We start from the raw sequence: 15,673 nt of genomic DNA on the forward strand, positions 1-15,673 counted from the left end.
CTTCTTAGCTGAAAGGATGGTATTTAACGTTGTGTAGACTCATGGCTCCACCGTGTGGTGTAAAACCTCTTCTCTCATTGCCTTTCCTCGCATTTGCAATTTACTATGGGACTGCAAAAAGCGGGGAGGATTTCTTTCTACCTTCTGCAAAACACTTACTTTATTGACCGAGTCAATGGGTGCAGATTTTAAACCACTGAAATATACTGCTGATTGCAATTCTTTAAATTGAATTTGTTTGTCAGACTTACATCATCAAGTCACAATCTCGGAACCCCGGGGGTTTTTGTTTCGTTTGTTTAGTTTTGTTTTTTGTGGGTGTGGGTTTTGTTTGAGTTTTTTAAAGATTGTTTTCCCTAATCAAGGAGTTCACAACAATAGCAAGAGATTTTTTTCCTATTTCAGCGTGAGTCAGCTTTCCCAGGTGGCAAATTCAAATTCTTCACAGCAGCTGCGGTCCGAAGGAATCCTCGATAGTGATTGCTATCACCTCGCCTTCAGGCGAGGAATGGACAAGTACCATTAATGACTCAAGGATGGAGGGCAATTAAGGGCTCAGCCCTTAATGGGTGATTAATGGTTCCTGGCTGGCAAAGCATTGTAAAGCAAAGTCTCCAAGGTGATAATTAACAGGAATATCCCAGCCTGCTGCAAGAAGGAAAGGGGAAAAGATCAGATTATACACAAAAGAGTTAGCAGAGACTGACAAAATATATCTTGGATCTTGGCAAGAAGAAGCCCAAGGGCTGCCTGGAGCCCATCCTTGTCTCACCAGAATCTGCTGAGAGCTGGGAACTATGGCCAAAGAATGCCCTTGAACACAAACAGGTTCTGCAGAACCCCCTGACCCAGTATTTCTGTGACCTTCAGGGTCACAGGCAGTTGCTAGGAGTGTCCTCCTGTAGAGAAAAAAAGAAGCAGAGGAGTGATAAGCCCATGTTGTAGAGATGAGACAGGCTGTAACCCTGGGTGGCTCCCTGGGTGCACAGAACCCCATCTGGTACCGTTTTGGGGGAGCAACTCTGCCATGATTTACCCGGGAGTCGACTCAGGCGCTACTTCTCAGGTTCCACCCCAGAGGGTGAGGGCATCCTGGGGAGCTTGTACTGGAATTCCAACAGAAACTTGGCATGTGTGGGTAAGAGAGATCTTAATCTCAAAACTCCAGAGGGTAAAGAGACTGGCCTCTCACAAATGCCGAGTTTCCACTAGTGGTGTCCTTCATCTCTTCAGATTCCTCCAGTCCGTAAAACACTGAACTACTTCTCTGAAGGTTCCTGATGGTGGCTTAACCCCTGCCTGAGGGTAAAGGGGCTAATCGCGATTATCCATCCCTTTTCTCCCAGGGCAGAGCATGTGATGTCCTGGGGAAAGAGGACAGTCAGGATTTTCTGGTCTTGGTGCAAGCTCTGGAGGGAATCAGCCTCTCAGATGATCAGCTGAGCTCCACCTGGGCTGTCCTGGCTGCCATTCTGCAGCTGGGGAACATCTGCTTTTCCTCCTATGAGGTACAGTAACCCCAATAGCTTGGGAGCAGGATATTTGAGCTGAATATTGCTGTTGTCCCATGTGGTGGGGCTGAGGAGGTGATTCTTCACTGAGGATGACATCCTTTGAACACCTTCCCGTCCTTTCAGTTTTGGGCTCTACACTGGTCTCGGCAGGGACAGAAGATGGGAGGCAATCAAAGGTCATTAGAGCCTGGGTGGCTTTTTAAGGAGCCAAAATGAACCCAGTGTTCTGCCCAGGCTGTGACCAGCTCTGTGCAGCTGAGGTGCTGCTGAGAATATTAATACAAGAGGGATCTTGTATGGCATCCATTGTTCCTATCTATAATATATAGTAATATAGATATATAGATAGTAATATATATAGATAGTAATATATAATAAAGAACACTTTATTATTTAGAAAGAATCCCTTGAACACGCAGCCATCGCCAGTGACACTGAGATTCAGATTGTGGCCAATCTGTTGTGTGTCTCAGCAGAACTCCTGCAGAGTGCTGTCACCCACCGTGTCACTGTGAGTACCTTTCTGGTGATTTCTCATTCCTCCTGAGGCACAGAATGTCCTGCCCCACTGTCCTAAACTTAAAAGGCTTAAAGTCTGGGAGGTAACAGCAGGAATAAAATGGTTGGGATGGGCTGAACCCCTCAAGGCAGCCCCATAAAGATGGCAGAACTCACATCTAGGAGGGCTCTTTTCTGCCAGGAGTGGCTTCAGGTTGATCACTTTGGCCAGTTGACTGGAAGCAAAACTCTGGGTTTAGTTTTTCTTTTGATATCTGGGGAAATTCTCAGCCAAACAGGGAAAAAAATCCATTTATTCACAAGGCTGACTTCCTTGTGGATTAAAAAAAAAAAAAAAAAGAAAGAAAAAAAGGTGGTTTTGTGAGATAATAAGAGTAAATTCTGTCTCTTTATATATCCAGGTTACATCTTATGATCGGATCTTCACCCCTCTGTCTGTAGAAGGAGCCATTGATGCCAGGTGACTTCTGCTGATGTCTGGGTGGGTAAGATGCACCCAGAGGTTCTGCCTTTGCAGTAACTTGTTCTTCTCCCCTCTCCCACTCAGGGACTCCATTGCCAAGGCTCTGTACTACTTACTCTTTGAGTGGCTGCTGCTGAGGATCAATGAGTGGTTGGCTCCCTGGGAGTCTGACAGTGCCGTGGGCATTGTGGACATCCATGGGTTTGAGGTTATTTTTCATATTCTTTTGTTATGGCCTGGGCAGTGGAGGCATGAGGTCACTGAGGCTTCGGAGTATTTTACTTAGGGCTCCTGTTAAATCCTGTGTCCCCCAATGAATGCTGAAAACAGTGGAACGAACACAGAGGTGGGGCTGTGCATCCAAGAGTAGATCTTTTCTTCTTTATGCTCCTTCACAGCTTGGCTCACCTCTGGCTGTTCAGCCTAGTCAGTAAGCCAGGCTGAGAGCTTGTAAATCAGACAGAAGCTGGCCTGAACTGCTGGGGTTCATTCACACTGGCCAGAACCAGCAGCTCAGCTCAGCCTGTGCAGCCTTGACAGGGAGCCACAGCTCCCTGGGCCTTGGAAGGGATGATGCCTTTCTGTCTTTGCAGGATCTGCGGGTGAACAGCTTAGAGCAGCTCTGCATCAACTTTGCCAATGAGCACCTCCAGTGGTTCTTCAGCCAGACTGTCATTGCCCAGGAAGAGGCAAGTGGAACTCAGTGGAATTCACACCACCTTAAGGCAGCACACATGGACTGAGCTGAGGCATCTTCAGAGTATCCCTCAGCAGGGAACAGGAAACTGAACAGTCCCCTTAAGCAATATCCATGGAATCCTAGTCCAAAGAGGATTAATGCCTTTTATTAATTCTACAGTAAATTAAGGGAAGGAGATTTTGTCAGCACCTTCCTCCTTTTTCCAGATTTTATAGGTGAGTTGGTCAGGGTCACAGAGCCCAGACCTCAGTGGGTATTTTTAAAGCCTGTTTGGCTTCTTTGTAGCATTTTCTGTACCACTTATGTCCTGGGGATGAAAGTACATTTATCAGACTTGTTGCTTTCTACAGTTCACTTTATCACTCAGCTTAGCAGCTTCCCTCTCTCAAATCAGGAAAATCATTAGTGGCTTTAGAAGAAGTTTCATTAAACAAAACCAGACAATTCTAGGCAAGTTCCTAACAGCAATGAAAGACTAACTTCCTGATAAACAACTCAAATCCCTCTGTTAATTCTCTCCATTTGTCCTTGTTTGCATGGCTGGATTTGGCCTTTAACATGCAGGAGGAATACAGCCAGGAGCAGTTAGCTTGGATTCCTATTTCCAAGATGTACAGCAAGTCGTGCCTGGATTTCCTGACTGTAAAGCCCCACGGCATCCTGTGCATCCTGGATGACCAGACATCCCTGACTCAGGTGAGGAGCTCTCAGCCTCTCATGGGATCCCTTTCAAAGGATGGTTAAGGTGAGGCTGTTTTCCAGAATGGTTGCACAAGTCTTCAATGTTTTTACCTTCAGCTTAACAGTGACTTTTCGGCCTGCTGAGTGTATTGCAGCATCAGGAAATCTCTTTTACAGGCCACAGACCACACTTTCCTCCAGAAGTGTCATTACCACCATGGAAATAGTCCTTGGTACACCAAGCCCAAGCTGCCTTTGCCAGAGTTCACTGTGCAGCATTATGCTGGCCCTGTCACCTACCAGGTGAGCTGGCAGGAGCTCAGAGAGCTGGAGAAATAACCCATCCTGGGGACAAGCTGTGGGTGTCCTGATGGACCAGCTCTGTGATTAAAGCTCTTCCCTTGTGACTGCACATCCCTCTAGAGCATCAGTTTATCAGATGAGAGGAGATTGTTATTAAAAGAGCCAATTAAGCTGCCTCTGGGCAGAAGCAAAATAGGAATTGCCCTCAGTGACACAACAGCCTCAGAGCCCTGGAAATGCAGGAAGGCTCTTGCTGCTGGAAAAAGAACAGAGAGGTGAAAGCCTGCTGGGTGATGTGAAGGAGAAAAGGAGCAATCCCTTCTCAAGGCAGAAAACAGTGTCCTCTCTGCCCTGGTAGCAGCAGGAAGAAGCAGCGTCATTCTCCAGGGCTTTCCCCTTGTTCCACCTCTCCAGCTGCCTGTCCCCGGTCCCAGTGTGTGTAACAGGGATGTTTGCCTGTCTGAGTGGTCTGAATGGTGCTTTAAATCAGACTTTGCCTCTGCAGGTCCACAAGTTTCTCAATAAAAACCGTGACCAGCTGCGGCCAGAGGTGTTGGATATCTTCTCCCAGAGCCGCCTCAAGGTACAGGAGTGGGTCAGGAGGAAGATCTCTATTGCAGACACCCAATGATCCACTCATTGTCTTTATGTGAGAAGCAGAAAGCTGCTGATCAGGTGTCAGGAGAACACGGAGAAGCCACGAGTTTTGTTTTACTGAATTTACTTGGGAACTGAGCAAATTGTCTTTGCCCACAATTGATGCACTTTATATATATAAAACACACAGACTGCCTAAGGGTGCAGCTGCATTCCTGGCACTGCCAGGGGCAAGGGAAAATGGCCCCCTTAAGCTTCAGGTAGAAGAGATCCTTCTTTCCACATAGTTCAGTGAGTTTTGGTAATTTCTTTGTTTCTGCAGGTGGTGTCTCACATTTTCCAGAGGGCTAAAGCTGCCTATGGTCAGCGAAGGCAGCTGGGGGGCAGAGGCCTCAGGCCTCCAGCCTCCACACTGGTGTCCAAATTCCAGCAGTCTTTGCAGGACCTCACAGCCAAGCTGAGAGGGTGAGAGATGCTGTTGGCACACAGAAGTGTGAAGTCTTCCAGGGTCAGCACAGAGAGGACGGTGACCCAAGGTTCTTCCTTCTGTTTTCCAGGAGCCATGCCTTCTTCATCCGGTGCATCACCCCTAATCCCAGGAAGGTAGGGCAGAACCCCGAGCTCCTTACGGAGTCCCTCAGCTCCTTCCTTCTTCTCCAACAGCTCTCCTTTTACAGCTGGGATTTAAACTTTGTTTCATTTGATAGCTTGAGACTTTTCTTCCCCCTTCTGTGTCCCACCCTTCCCTATGGCCATATGAGTTAATCCTGTGCTGCAGGAGCAGAAGCCAGGGTCAGCTGGACACCAAAGTATTCCTTGGGCTTTGTGTTCCACGGCTTACAGCCCACGGCAAGATCCAGTCCAAGGACAGGACAAGAGAAGGAGACTCTTCCTAAACTCCCTGCCTTCAGTCTCCTTTCTTTAATTTTTCTTTATTTCTTGTTTTTCACGTTTTCTTCTGCTTTATCTTCGCAGCTGTCAAATATCTTTGACGTGGACTATGTCAGCCGTCAGCTGCGACATTCCGGGATACTGGAGGCCATCCACATCCGAAAGGAGGGGTACCCAGTCCGTCTGCCATTCCAGAGCTTCCTGGCCAGGTACAGGGGGGTCCTGCCTTGGGATCCCCCAGCCCTGGGTGATTTGTTCTCTGAGGGCTTCAAGTAGAGCCCTGGGTTTTGTCACACGCACTCCCCGTGTCCCAGGTACGGGCTCCTGGCTGGGAGCACGCCCGGCAGCTTGGAGCAGAGGGCAGGCTGTGCAGCAGTGCTGGCTCATGTAGCGGGGAGCCCCTCGGATCTCTATCAGATTGGAGTGACAAAGGTGATGCCTGCAGAGAATCCCATCTGGATTGCACAGCCCCACCCACCCATTCCCCGGCTGGCAAAGCACGGAGAGGAGCTCAGCCGCTGCCCAAAGAGGGAGGGCCTTGCACACCTTCCCCTCTCACCTTTGCCTCTTGGCTCAAGTACTAAGGAGGCATTTTTAGCACTTCAGATTAACAACAGACTCCAGCTCCAGGCTATTGTAGCATGGCAGAGTCCTTTCTTTACCCGGCATTCCACTTTTGCTACCTTCATCAGTCCCTGATTCCTCATCCACCACAAATGCATCCATCTCTGTCACCTGCACCTGTGCCTCCTGCCCTCCCCAGTTTCCTCAGCAAGAACCGTTAAAGGCTACAAAGGGATAAACCAGCAGTTTTTATTATTGATCAGCTCTGGGAGAAGCTGCCGCTTCCCTCGTGGGTCAGCAGCTTTCGCTGCCTTTGCCCAGGTGTTTCTGAAGGAGAAGGCCAGGCAGCTGCTGGAGAGACGACGGCTCCAGAGGCAGAGCTGGGCCGTTGTCACCCTGCAGAGGAAATTCCGGCGCCTCCTTCACCACCGGCGCCTCCGTGTCCTCCAGGAGAAAGCCACGGTCATCCAGGCTCACTTCAGAGGTTACCAGGCAAGGTCAGGAGTCAAAGGCCACCCAAGGCACGGCCCTTTGGCCATGCCAAGGGACAGCCAGGTGGGGATGTCCAGGCCCCTCCTCACGTTGACTTCTGGCCTGCCACGTGTGTTGGTGTGGTTGATGCATCCCTCATTAGACAATTCTTTTCTTTTCTCCTCCTCCAGGAAGCGTTACAGGAGGCTGAAGAAGACTTTGGTGCAATTTAAAACCATGCTTTTAATCTCCAGACCTTTGATTCAAAGGAGGAAGCGCTGCCAGGTAACGACAGTCCTCTCAGAGCAAGGAGGGATGCTTTTCTTATTTCTGCCCTGAGCAGAGCGAGCCGGGGACTGGGTGAGGCCAGGGCAGGGATGGCTTTGGAAGGTTTGTTGCGAGTGACCCAGTGAGGTGTCCTTCACCCTCTGTCTGACATAAATGTAGTCAAATGAAGGAACCACAGAGGCTGGAGCCTTCTCTCTCTAAATGACATTCAGAATTGGCACAGGTATTGCAAACACAGCTGATTCGTGGGTCTGGCTGTGTGAACCAGGGTGGGAATGATGCCTTAAGTTTCAGCTTTTATATTTTTCAGATCCTGTACTGCATTTGTGTATAACTCTGAACTCCATACAGAGTGTTAGTAAGCTCTCTTCACATTTTGGTCAGACAAAACAATCCTTCCAGGCCTGAGAACCAGGGTCACCATCACTGCCTCGGGCCCCCAAAAGTATCAATAAAAGTGAATTGAGGGAAGCAAACTGGGAAAATGTGACTTCATTACCTGAAGCTGTAATTAGAGAATTAACTCTTGATACACAAATAGACCAAACTTTTATCTGTCTGAGAAACTCATGACTGTTGTCCATCTCGGGTGTAGCCTCTGCAAGGCTTTTGCACTGCCCAAGGTGTATCTATTGAAGGCCTTCAATAAATACCTACTTTAACTCTGTCTAGCCTCTGTTCTATGTAGCCTCTCCAGGCATCACTCCAGGCTGCCCTACATGAGACGAGAGCTAGTTCCATCTTGGTCTTCAGAGCTGCTGTTCTGCTCAAGCTGTAAGGAGTCATTCATCTTGCTTTTTTTGTTGCCCAGTTCAATTTCTGATGGTGACTGAAATGCAAGATTTTTTCAGTCCACGATGATCCTCCCCTGATCCCTTACAGCTGCCTCAGGCTGCTCAAGCCCTTGGCCTCTTGGAAATCAGCTGGGGTGAGAACAGGATGGCAGGTTTTTGAGGAGATGGAAAATAGTGCACAGGAGAGAGCCATGGTTCTCTCAAATGGGTATAATGTATTCCACACAAACTATTAAAATAAAATTGGAAAGAGGAAATCAGACCGCTCATCCTTAGAGTAGCAACAAACATCTCATAGCTGTCAGCTTTACAAGGGAGGGACCCTGCACAGCTCCTGGCATGGCTGAGGGCATGGTGGGGCAGAGGGTTAGGGACAGTGGTGTTGATACAAACCTGCAGAGGTGCCTCCTCTCCTGCCATGTCCAGCACAACTGTGCATTTCTGTTCTGTTTCTTGCCCTTCCCACTTGGACAGGATCCAGCTTTTCTTTCTCCCAGGTAACCACAACAGTGCAGCTCTTTTGAATCTGTTTCTGTTCCTTCAGTGTTTGTTTGCTGAGGTCTCTGTGCATGTAGTAGCAGCAGCAAAGGTCTCAAAGTTCACCTGCTGCAAAGTTCCTCCTTTCCCCCCACCCCACAGCCCTGCCCTTTGGACTTTAGCTTGTTGCTGTCTTTCTCAGCCCAGCCCTCATAACCTCCCATGTAGTCACACTGCTCTGCACCACTGACAGGCAGGAGAGAGGCAGAGCCAGAGCCCTTCCTTCCACATCTCGGAGTAGGAGTCAGGTGAGTGATGAGGCTGGGGAACAATAGAATGGATGGGAAAGGGCAGAGCTGTGAGGGAGTTTAGCTTTTGGTATCCTTCCCGCCTTTCTAAAGGGTTTCCTCTCCACCTGTCCGTGTTCAGGCTGTTAGCATGTGCTCTGATGCTGAAGGAGATGGGTGAATATTTCTGGCAGCTGCTGGGCGCTTTTGTCCTGAGCCTCATCAAATGCTCAGCAAGGGAAGGTGTGGCAGGATGCTGGGCAGGTGCTGGAGGCTCTTGCTGTTGAATTGTGTCGAGAATGGCAGGAGGTGTTTCAGCAAAGCTCAGGTCTTTGCCTGGGCAGCCCCTTCTCAATACACCGTGTTGGGGTTCCAAGAAGGCTCTGCAGCTGTTCTGTCATTTTATCTGCTGGAGCAGGACACCATCTCCTGCCCACCCATAGCATCTACCCCCAGAATAGCTGGAATTGACTTCATACACATATTTCCCCACCCTCCATCCCCTTTTCATCTCCTAACAGCAGGAGTTAGAGGAAAGGAAACAAAGGAAACAAAGAAGGAGCTCCCTGGCCTGTGGTGACACAGAGAATAGTCCCAGCCAAGGAATGGTGAGTTGTCAAATGGTCTGGGAGGGTCTGAGATCAAAAAAATCAGGTTCTCCAGGTGTCCTCCCTCCCTTGTGCCTCCTCAGTCCAGGTTTGTTGGGGAACAGCAGAACAGCTAGAGGAGGCACACACGTGTGTGGAACAAAGTACAGAATGCAGGTTAGATGGTATAAAGGGCCTTCTAATACAGAAATATCTCATTAGTTCAGTGTTTCCCTACTCTGGGCCGAGCCAGGCATTGTAATTCAGTCCTGAGTCAGAGCACTGTGTTTGTTCACAGCACTGGACCTGGTCTTCAGAGGTGGAGGGAAGATAATTTTTGGTGATCATCTTCTATTGTGAAGGGTGGGAATGAGACGCTTCTGCATAAATATGTTCATAGAAGCTGATGTAGAGGAAGGGATGTATTAAAGGCTTCATAACACATTTAGCCTGTATCAACACTTCTAACTAATGCCATCATTTATGTGTCTAGACTGGACACATATTGCTGCAGTGTCTGTATCAAGAGGATCTGAATTGATATTATCCACAATTCTGTATAGTTCTGTCTGTAACAACAAGAATAATCAGCCCTGGGTGCTCTTGTATCACCTGCTTCCTCAGGTGTGGATCCAGAACTGTGGAATTTCACAGTCCACTTCCTGAATACACCATTGAAAAGCCAGACTTGAAGTCAAGTATCATCTCATGAGCAAAATCAAACTGATCAAAAATGTTGTGAATCTGTCTTTAAGTTTTATGTGGAGAGAGATGTCAGAATAATGTGCTGGTGACAAGAGGCTTTACTATGCAGATCTTAAAAAAAAAAACAAACCTGAAAAATAAGAAACAAAAAAACCCCAAAAGCTTCAGTTTTGTGAGTTTGGCTTGGTTTTATAGTGCCTTTATCTGAGTAGTTCTGTCTGAAATGCCCTAAGCTGACTCTACATGCAGTGATGCTGACACACTGTGTTGTATTGGCCCATTTGCTTCCTACCCTGCAGCAGTGCAAGATGCAAACCAGTGAAAAATCAAGACTCATTGGCCAAATCCTCATCTGGATTACCCAGGTAGAGATTTGAGCTTTCTCAGGAACCTCCTGCATATATCAAGGATCAGAATCAGGTCTCATTTTATGCTGTGGCACTTTTGGATACTGAAAAATCTAAAGAAAAATGTCAGGGAAGTGCAGGAGGAAATGACCATTACACTTCAGGTGCAATCTCTACAGTGCAATATGCCAGACTTGATAGGAATGAGGGATGAGGCAAAGAAAGGCAACTTTCCTGTCATTCCCCTTGTGGCAGTTGATTTTTTATTTAGGAATTGCTCCCCTTTCCCTCCTTTGCTGACCCGTGTCACACAGCTGTGTTCATGCGATACCTCCCTATTTGCAATGGTTCTGAATGTTGTGGAGGCAGAAGTCACTGCTTTGGCTCAGATGCTCCATCCCTGTCCTGGCAGCTTTTCTAAGGCAGTTTCACCCAGTCTCAGCTCAGGGTTTTTATGTGGTTTCTCTGCTGGCAGCCAGTGACTGATTTATTTCTCTCTCCAGGATGTGGGGCTGCTGGAGATCCCTGCAGAGCTCGCAGCCCTCCTGCACTTCGTTGAAGGTGAGAAATCCTCCTCCTTCCCTCCCTTTCCTGCACTGTTTCACTGAGTATTTCCTTGTTTATATCAACGTATGTGTTTATTCTCCCCGCTGCTTGTCACTGGGTTGGACTTGATTCATTATCCTTGCAGTGTAAACATGAGAAAGGCAAATGGTACCATGGATGTTGTTTCCTGACATGGTAGAGAGGAAAAGCAACTTGGGACAGGGAGCAGAACACCAGCTTGAAAATCAGTATCTTTGTTAACTTTTCAGTTTTTCTTTTGAACTGGGCTGGTAGAACTGATGGCAAGGATGGTGCAAAACTCTTTAGTCAAAGTTAGGTGACAGCAAACAGCTTAATGAACCCAGGTCTCTGGCAGAAATGAGTATCTGGAGTGGAAGATCTTAAACCCATCTTTTACCTACTCTAAAATCTTTAAGGAAATTGAAGGGGAAGAAAATAACAGTTTTGACAATTTCAAAGAAATATTTTTAGGTTTCATTAAAAATTACCTCCTCAAAAGGAAGTGTAAAATAGAAGGAAAGAAAAATACGGTAACAACTTGATCGTGGAACAATGTAGTAACTTGAGATATAACAATTTTTCAGTCCAAGGATATAACAAAATAATAACTTAAGGATATAACAATGAAACAAGTTGAGCATGTGCTAATTTATCAATTTAGGGATGCATCAATTGGTTTTCAAATCACCAAAACACCACTAACAGCAATAATTTCACAAGCTGTTGATCTGACCTTGAGCGTTATGTGCGGTTGTGTTTCCTCTGTAGCTCTCTATTTAATGTGAATATTTAAGCTGCAAATAGGTTGAGGCAGGATTTGCCTCTCTCTGTGTGGTGTCAAACTCAAAGCCAGCTGTGCCTGTGGCCTTCTGTGGGGGGACAGTAAGGGAGACAATCAGGCAGAAGAGTCTTGTGAATTGGAGCAGACTGTGCTGGATTCCCAAATACCTCACATTTCATGGCAGAGCCCTCCAGGGACTATCAGCTGGTCTAGTGAGCAATGTAAGCCAGAGGAGCTCAGGGAACAGTGAAACTGCTGGAAATGAAAGCTGATGGGATGTAAATGGATGGGAGAGCATCAGGGGACACGGCTGGAGATAGAGGAATGCACAGGAGCTGTGCTACATTGAGAAATCCCTTCATTTAGTGATGTTTGCTCCTCTCTTATCCATGATAAATCCCTCATTACCAAGACCTCTCATTTCCTTGTGGGCTGGGCAGTTGTCGGCAGTATCTCTATATGGGCTCAGCATTTCCTGCCTGTAAATGCTGCAGAGCAGACTTGAATCTCCTGGTGTTCCCTGGGGAGAAGAGTCTGAAAGATCAGAACTATAAAATCTCCCTCCTGAAGAGAGTCCTTGTGGCCTCAGGGAGGTGAGGCTGTGCCTGCTGGGGGTCTAAGGCAGCAGGGCTGGGCTGGGTGTCTCTGGAGCCAGGGGCCGGTTCAGGGGCTCAGGCAGGGTGAGGTGCAGGTCAGCCAGGAGCTGCTGTGTGAATTGTTTGTGTCCTGCCACCACACCAGACCTCCTTCCCTTGCAGGTCGACAGCGAGCACAGGCCAACCAGATAACTGAGACACAGCCCCCAGAAGTCAAGGTCAAGGATGACCTTTCCCTCCCACCCAACATCAACAGCTATCCTTTCTCCTCCTTTGTCAAATCACACTTCCAGGTGGGAACTCTTTTTTATCTCTCTTCACTGCCTCCCCTGTGGGCAGACACACTGGTTTTAGTAACATCAGGAGCAAATATTTCTATCCTTTTTCTGGTTTTTGTAGAAGCCAGATTTCCCTGCCCCTGGTCAGCCTCTGCAGCACCCCTTAACTCACCTGGATGCTGAATACCAGGAGAGTGCACTTGAGATAAACAAACTGGTAAGAGACATTGTTCTTGACCTTGCTGAAGAACAGGTGCCTTTATACAACAAATTGTTGTTGGTGGATACTGTTTTTACAATACATGGAGGGCTGGAAAAGCAGAATAAATTGCTCTTTCTAGGCCCTGGAGCAGCCTGACAGAGATCATACACAGCCCCTTAGGGTTGCTGTGTTTTTGGGGAGGCACAGACCAGGCAGAGACTACTGGGATCAAAGTGAATTGCCTGGTGATGGAGCCTCAGAATTTGGCAGGACATACAGGAAATAGGACTGCTAAACTTAAATATCCCAATATTCCAGACTCAGTAGCAATGATAAGTCTGTCTCCTCAACCACTTACTCATCTATCAGTCATAAAAAAGTTTCATTTAACCCAGATCTTTTCCATGATGTCGTTTACAGCAAACATCTCAATTGCACCTTGGGCTCACAGATGTGTCAGTACCCAACAGGGGACAGTGAACTGTTGCTTAAATGCTGGAAAAGGGCAGGGACTTTGTCATCAGGAAAAGTACACCTGGAGCCACACCCTCACTCTGTAGTGTTTGCGTGAAGGGGATGGTGCTATTTCATCTCTGTGGATGGGAAACGTATACTTCTTTATGTTTCTTCTTTAAATGGTTGAAAATAGAATGAGACTCCAGATACTTTCTAAGTAAATCTGGTAATCTTTTTGGGAATTACGTAGAATTAAAATAAGCCCATTAAGGAAGTTAATACCTAAAACCAGTCTTGTTTTGTCCTCGTGATCCCAATTATAGAAGAGCATAAGCCTCAATAAACCCTTGTGAATAAGATTGTGTTTAAGGAGAATACTATTATTTTTCTAAAGATCAAAGGCAGTTTTCTCCCTTGCTAATGAAGTAGGGATTTGCTATAAAGGATTCCATGAGAACTAAACAACCAACATCCCCTCTTTTTCTCAGTGAATCTCTGACACACTTGGTACCAAAAGTGTTGTTACTCTTAAATGTTCTTTCCAAAGATCTCCATTTTAGAAAAAAAATAATTTGTGATTCATTGAAGTGTAGAGGATAAAAGAAATCATGCTGTACCTAAGGATGAGAAATACAAACTAAAAAATCATTGAGGATGTCGATATGCATAGCCAAGAAGCTGAATCATTTCTTCAGTGAGTGTGTTGAGATACCACATCCCATAGTACTTGGTATAATATTAACTGTACCTAAGGCTTTTAAACACTCAGTGGGCTCAGTAGAAAGTATCCTGTGGTAATTTACTTGTGTGTCTGAGCCCTGCCCAAGGGGAAATATTTTGCCCTAGACCAAATTCTGAGTCATACCTCAGAAGAGACTGAAGTCACCCTGACTTTTAGCCAGGATCCAATCTATAAATGTTGCCTCCCAAATTGCCCAGCACTTTGGTGGTGCACAAAAAGCTGAGGACAGACCCCAATCTGAGTGTTGGCTACTCAGGCTCACAAACATCCAGGTGTCTACAACTCCTTACACCACAGTTTGGGACAGGGTTACAGCTCCAGTTCTCTCTTTCTTGCCGTGGCTGCTTCCAGATTTTGCGGTTCATTGGTGACAAGAGCCTCCATGGCTGGCAGGAGGTCCTGCTGGGCAACTACATTGCTGGGAGAGGTCTGAGTGATGCTGTTCTGCGCAATGAAATCTTCAGCCAGGTGGTTGCCCAGACCTGGAGGAACCCAGACACGGAACACAGCCAGCGAGGCTGGGTCCTGATGGCGGCTCTGCTGAGCTGCTTCGGCCCCTCACCAGCACTGGAGAAGCCACTGCTGAAGTAAGAGGAGAAAAGAGCAAGGCAGGCTTACAGAGGGGTTAAGAGGGATGAACAGTGCTACATGCAGTTCCCTTCTCCTAGGTTTGTGTCAGACTATGGCATGGAGGGCTACAGCGCTGTTTGCCAGCGCAAGATCCTGACGGCAGCTCAGTGCACAGAGACAGAGCCTGCACCTTCTAGGGCTTACCCTCCCACCCAGCTGGAGTGGACAGCAAACCAGAGGAGAGGGAAGATGGTGCTGGATGTTCATACCTTTAATGGTAACTCAGTCTTCTGCCCTCCTGCTGTCTTTCAGTCTCTAAGGACTTTTTCCAGTGTAGAAATCAGCATTTGGGAAATAATTCCCTCAACTAAGTAAACTGAATCAGAACACTGCTGCTACAACCATGGGGGAAACAAGCATCTAAATTTAGACTCAAAACTTGCAAAGTCTGGGCTTGGTGGGACCTGTTTCTCAGGCTGAGGGGTGAGATTGTGAGATTTGGTTTGGGCCCTGCTCAACAGAGGGTTGTTCAGGCTGCTATCCATTACAGCACAGCGCATGCAGAAATATTTTGTTACAGGGACATTCTGCCCTTCTCCTTTCTCAAATATTAACTGAAGCTGCCTCTTGAGCAAGCAGCAGCTCTGTGAAGTGAACACAGAACATCCCTACTTTGGCTCCTTGTGAGTGGAGTGATCCCCAAGCAAACCAGAACACTGCAAGGGTTTTTACCCATCAGGTTGGAAATGCCAACCTGTGCCGTCAAACAGATATTTTGGATGTGAATATGTCCATGTGGAGCCTTCCATGGGCTTTCAGTCCTCCTGTGGCCCTGCTCAGGAGTGTGTGAGACTTTCCAGCTGGGCTCTGCCTGTGTCCCATGGAATGTGGGGGTGGTTTTGGGTCCTGCCAGGGAGGCTGTGGGTACTGACTTTGCTCTCTGTGCCAGAGGAGAAGTTCTCAGCTGAGGTGGAGTCCTGGATGACTGGGGAGCAGTATGCAGCCTGGATCCTGAGTGCAAGGTACTGCCAGAGGATGGGAGAAGGTCTGAGGGTGTGAGAGGCTGCCACCAGCTCGAAGGTTTAGACTGGTTTGGTCTGCAGACTGGGATTTATATGGTCACATGTAGAATACTGCCTTCGTGCCCACTCCAGCCTGTGCTCCCTTCACCCTTAACATAACCATCAACCATAAAAAATGAACTTCTTTAAGACCAGAGGAACCACTGGTGTGATCTGTGAGAGCAGCTTCAGAGAAAAAAAAAATTAATCAAAAGGACAAATCTTGAATGAT

General features: G+C 47.3%; 1 protein-coding gene across 1 annotated transcript in view; it reads left to right on the top strand.

Moving 5' to 3' along the window:
• The first annotated feature begins 3,754 nt into the window (after nt 1–3,754).
• The window catches only part of MYO15B (myosin XVB), a 30,438-nt gene continuing 18,519 nt past the window's right edge, over nt 3,755–15,673 (top strand). Inside the window, exons 1-15 of the mRNA XM_066200761.1 lie at nt 3,755–3,892; nt 4,055–4,180; nt 4,686–4,763; nt 5,100–5,242; nt 5,335–5,380; nt 5,753–5,877; nt 5,983–6,100; nt 6,554–6,729; nt 6,895–6,988; nt 10,692–10,749; nt 12,295–12,425; nt 12,532–12,627; nt 14,162–14,397; nt 14,479–14,657; nt 15,330–15,402. Of these exons, the coding sequence (XP_066056858.1) occupies nt 3,755–3,892; nt 4,055–4,180; nt 4,686–4,763; nt 5,100–5,242; nt 5,335–5,380; nt 5,753–5,877; nt 5,983–6,100; nt 6,554–6,729; nt 6,895–6,988; nt 10,692–10,749; nt 12,295–12,425; nt 12,532–12,627; nt 14,162–14,397; nt 14,479–14,657; nt 15,330–15,402 (1,817 nt within the window). The remainder of the gene's footprint in view (nt 3,893–4,054; nt 4,181–4,685; nt 4,764–5,099; nt 5,243–5,334; nt 5,381–5,752; nt 5,878–5,982; nt 6,101–6,553; nt 6,730–6,894; nt 6,989–10,691; nt 10,750–12,294; nt 12,426–12,531; nt 12,628–14,161; nt 14,398–14,478; nt 14,658–15,329; nt 15,403–15,673) is intronic.

Source organism: Chamaea fasciata, unplaced genomic scaffold, assembly GCF_029207755.1.
Source record: "Chamaea fasciata isolate MVZ Bird 193981 ecotype frontalis unplaced genomic scaffold, bChaFas1.0.hap1 SCAF_19, whole genome shotgun sequence".
Lineage (NCBI taxonomy): Eukaryota > Metazoa > Chordata > Aves > Passeriformes > Sylviidae > Chamaea > Chamaea fasciata.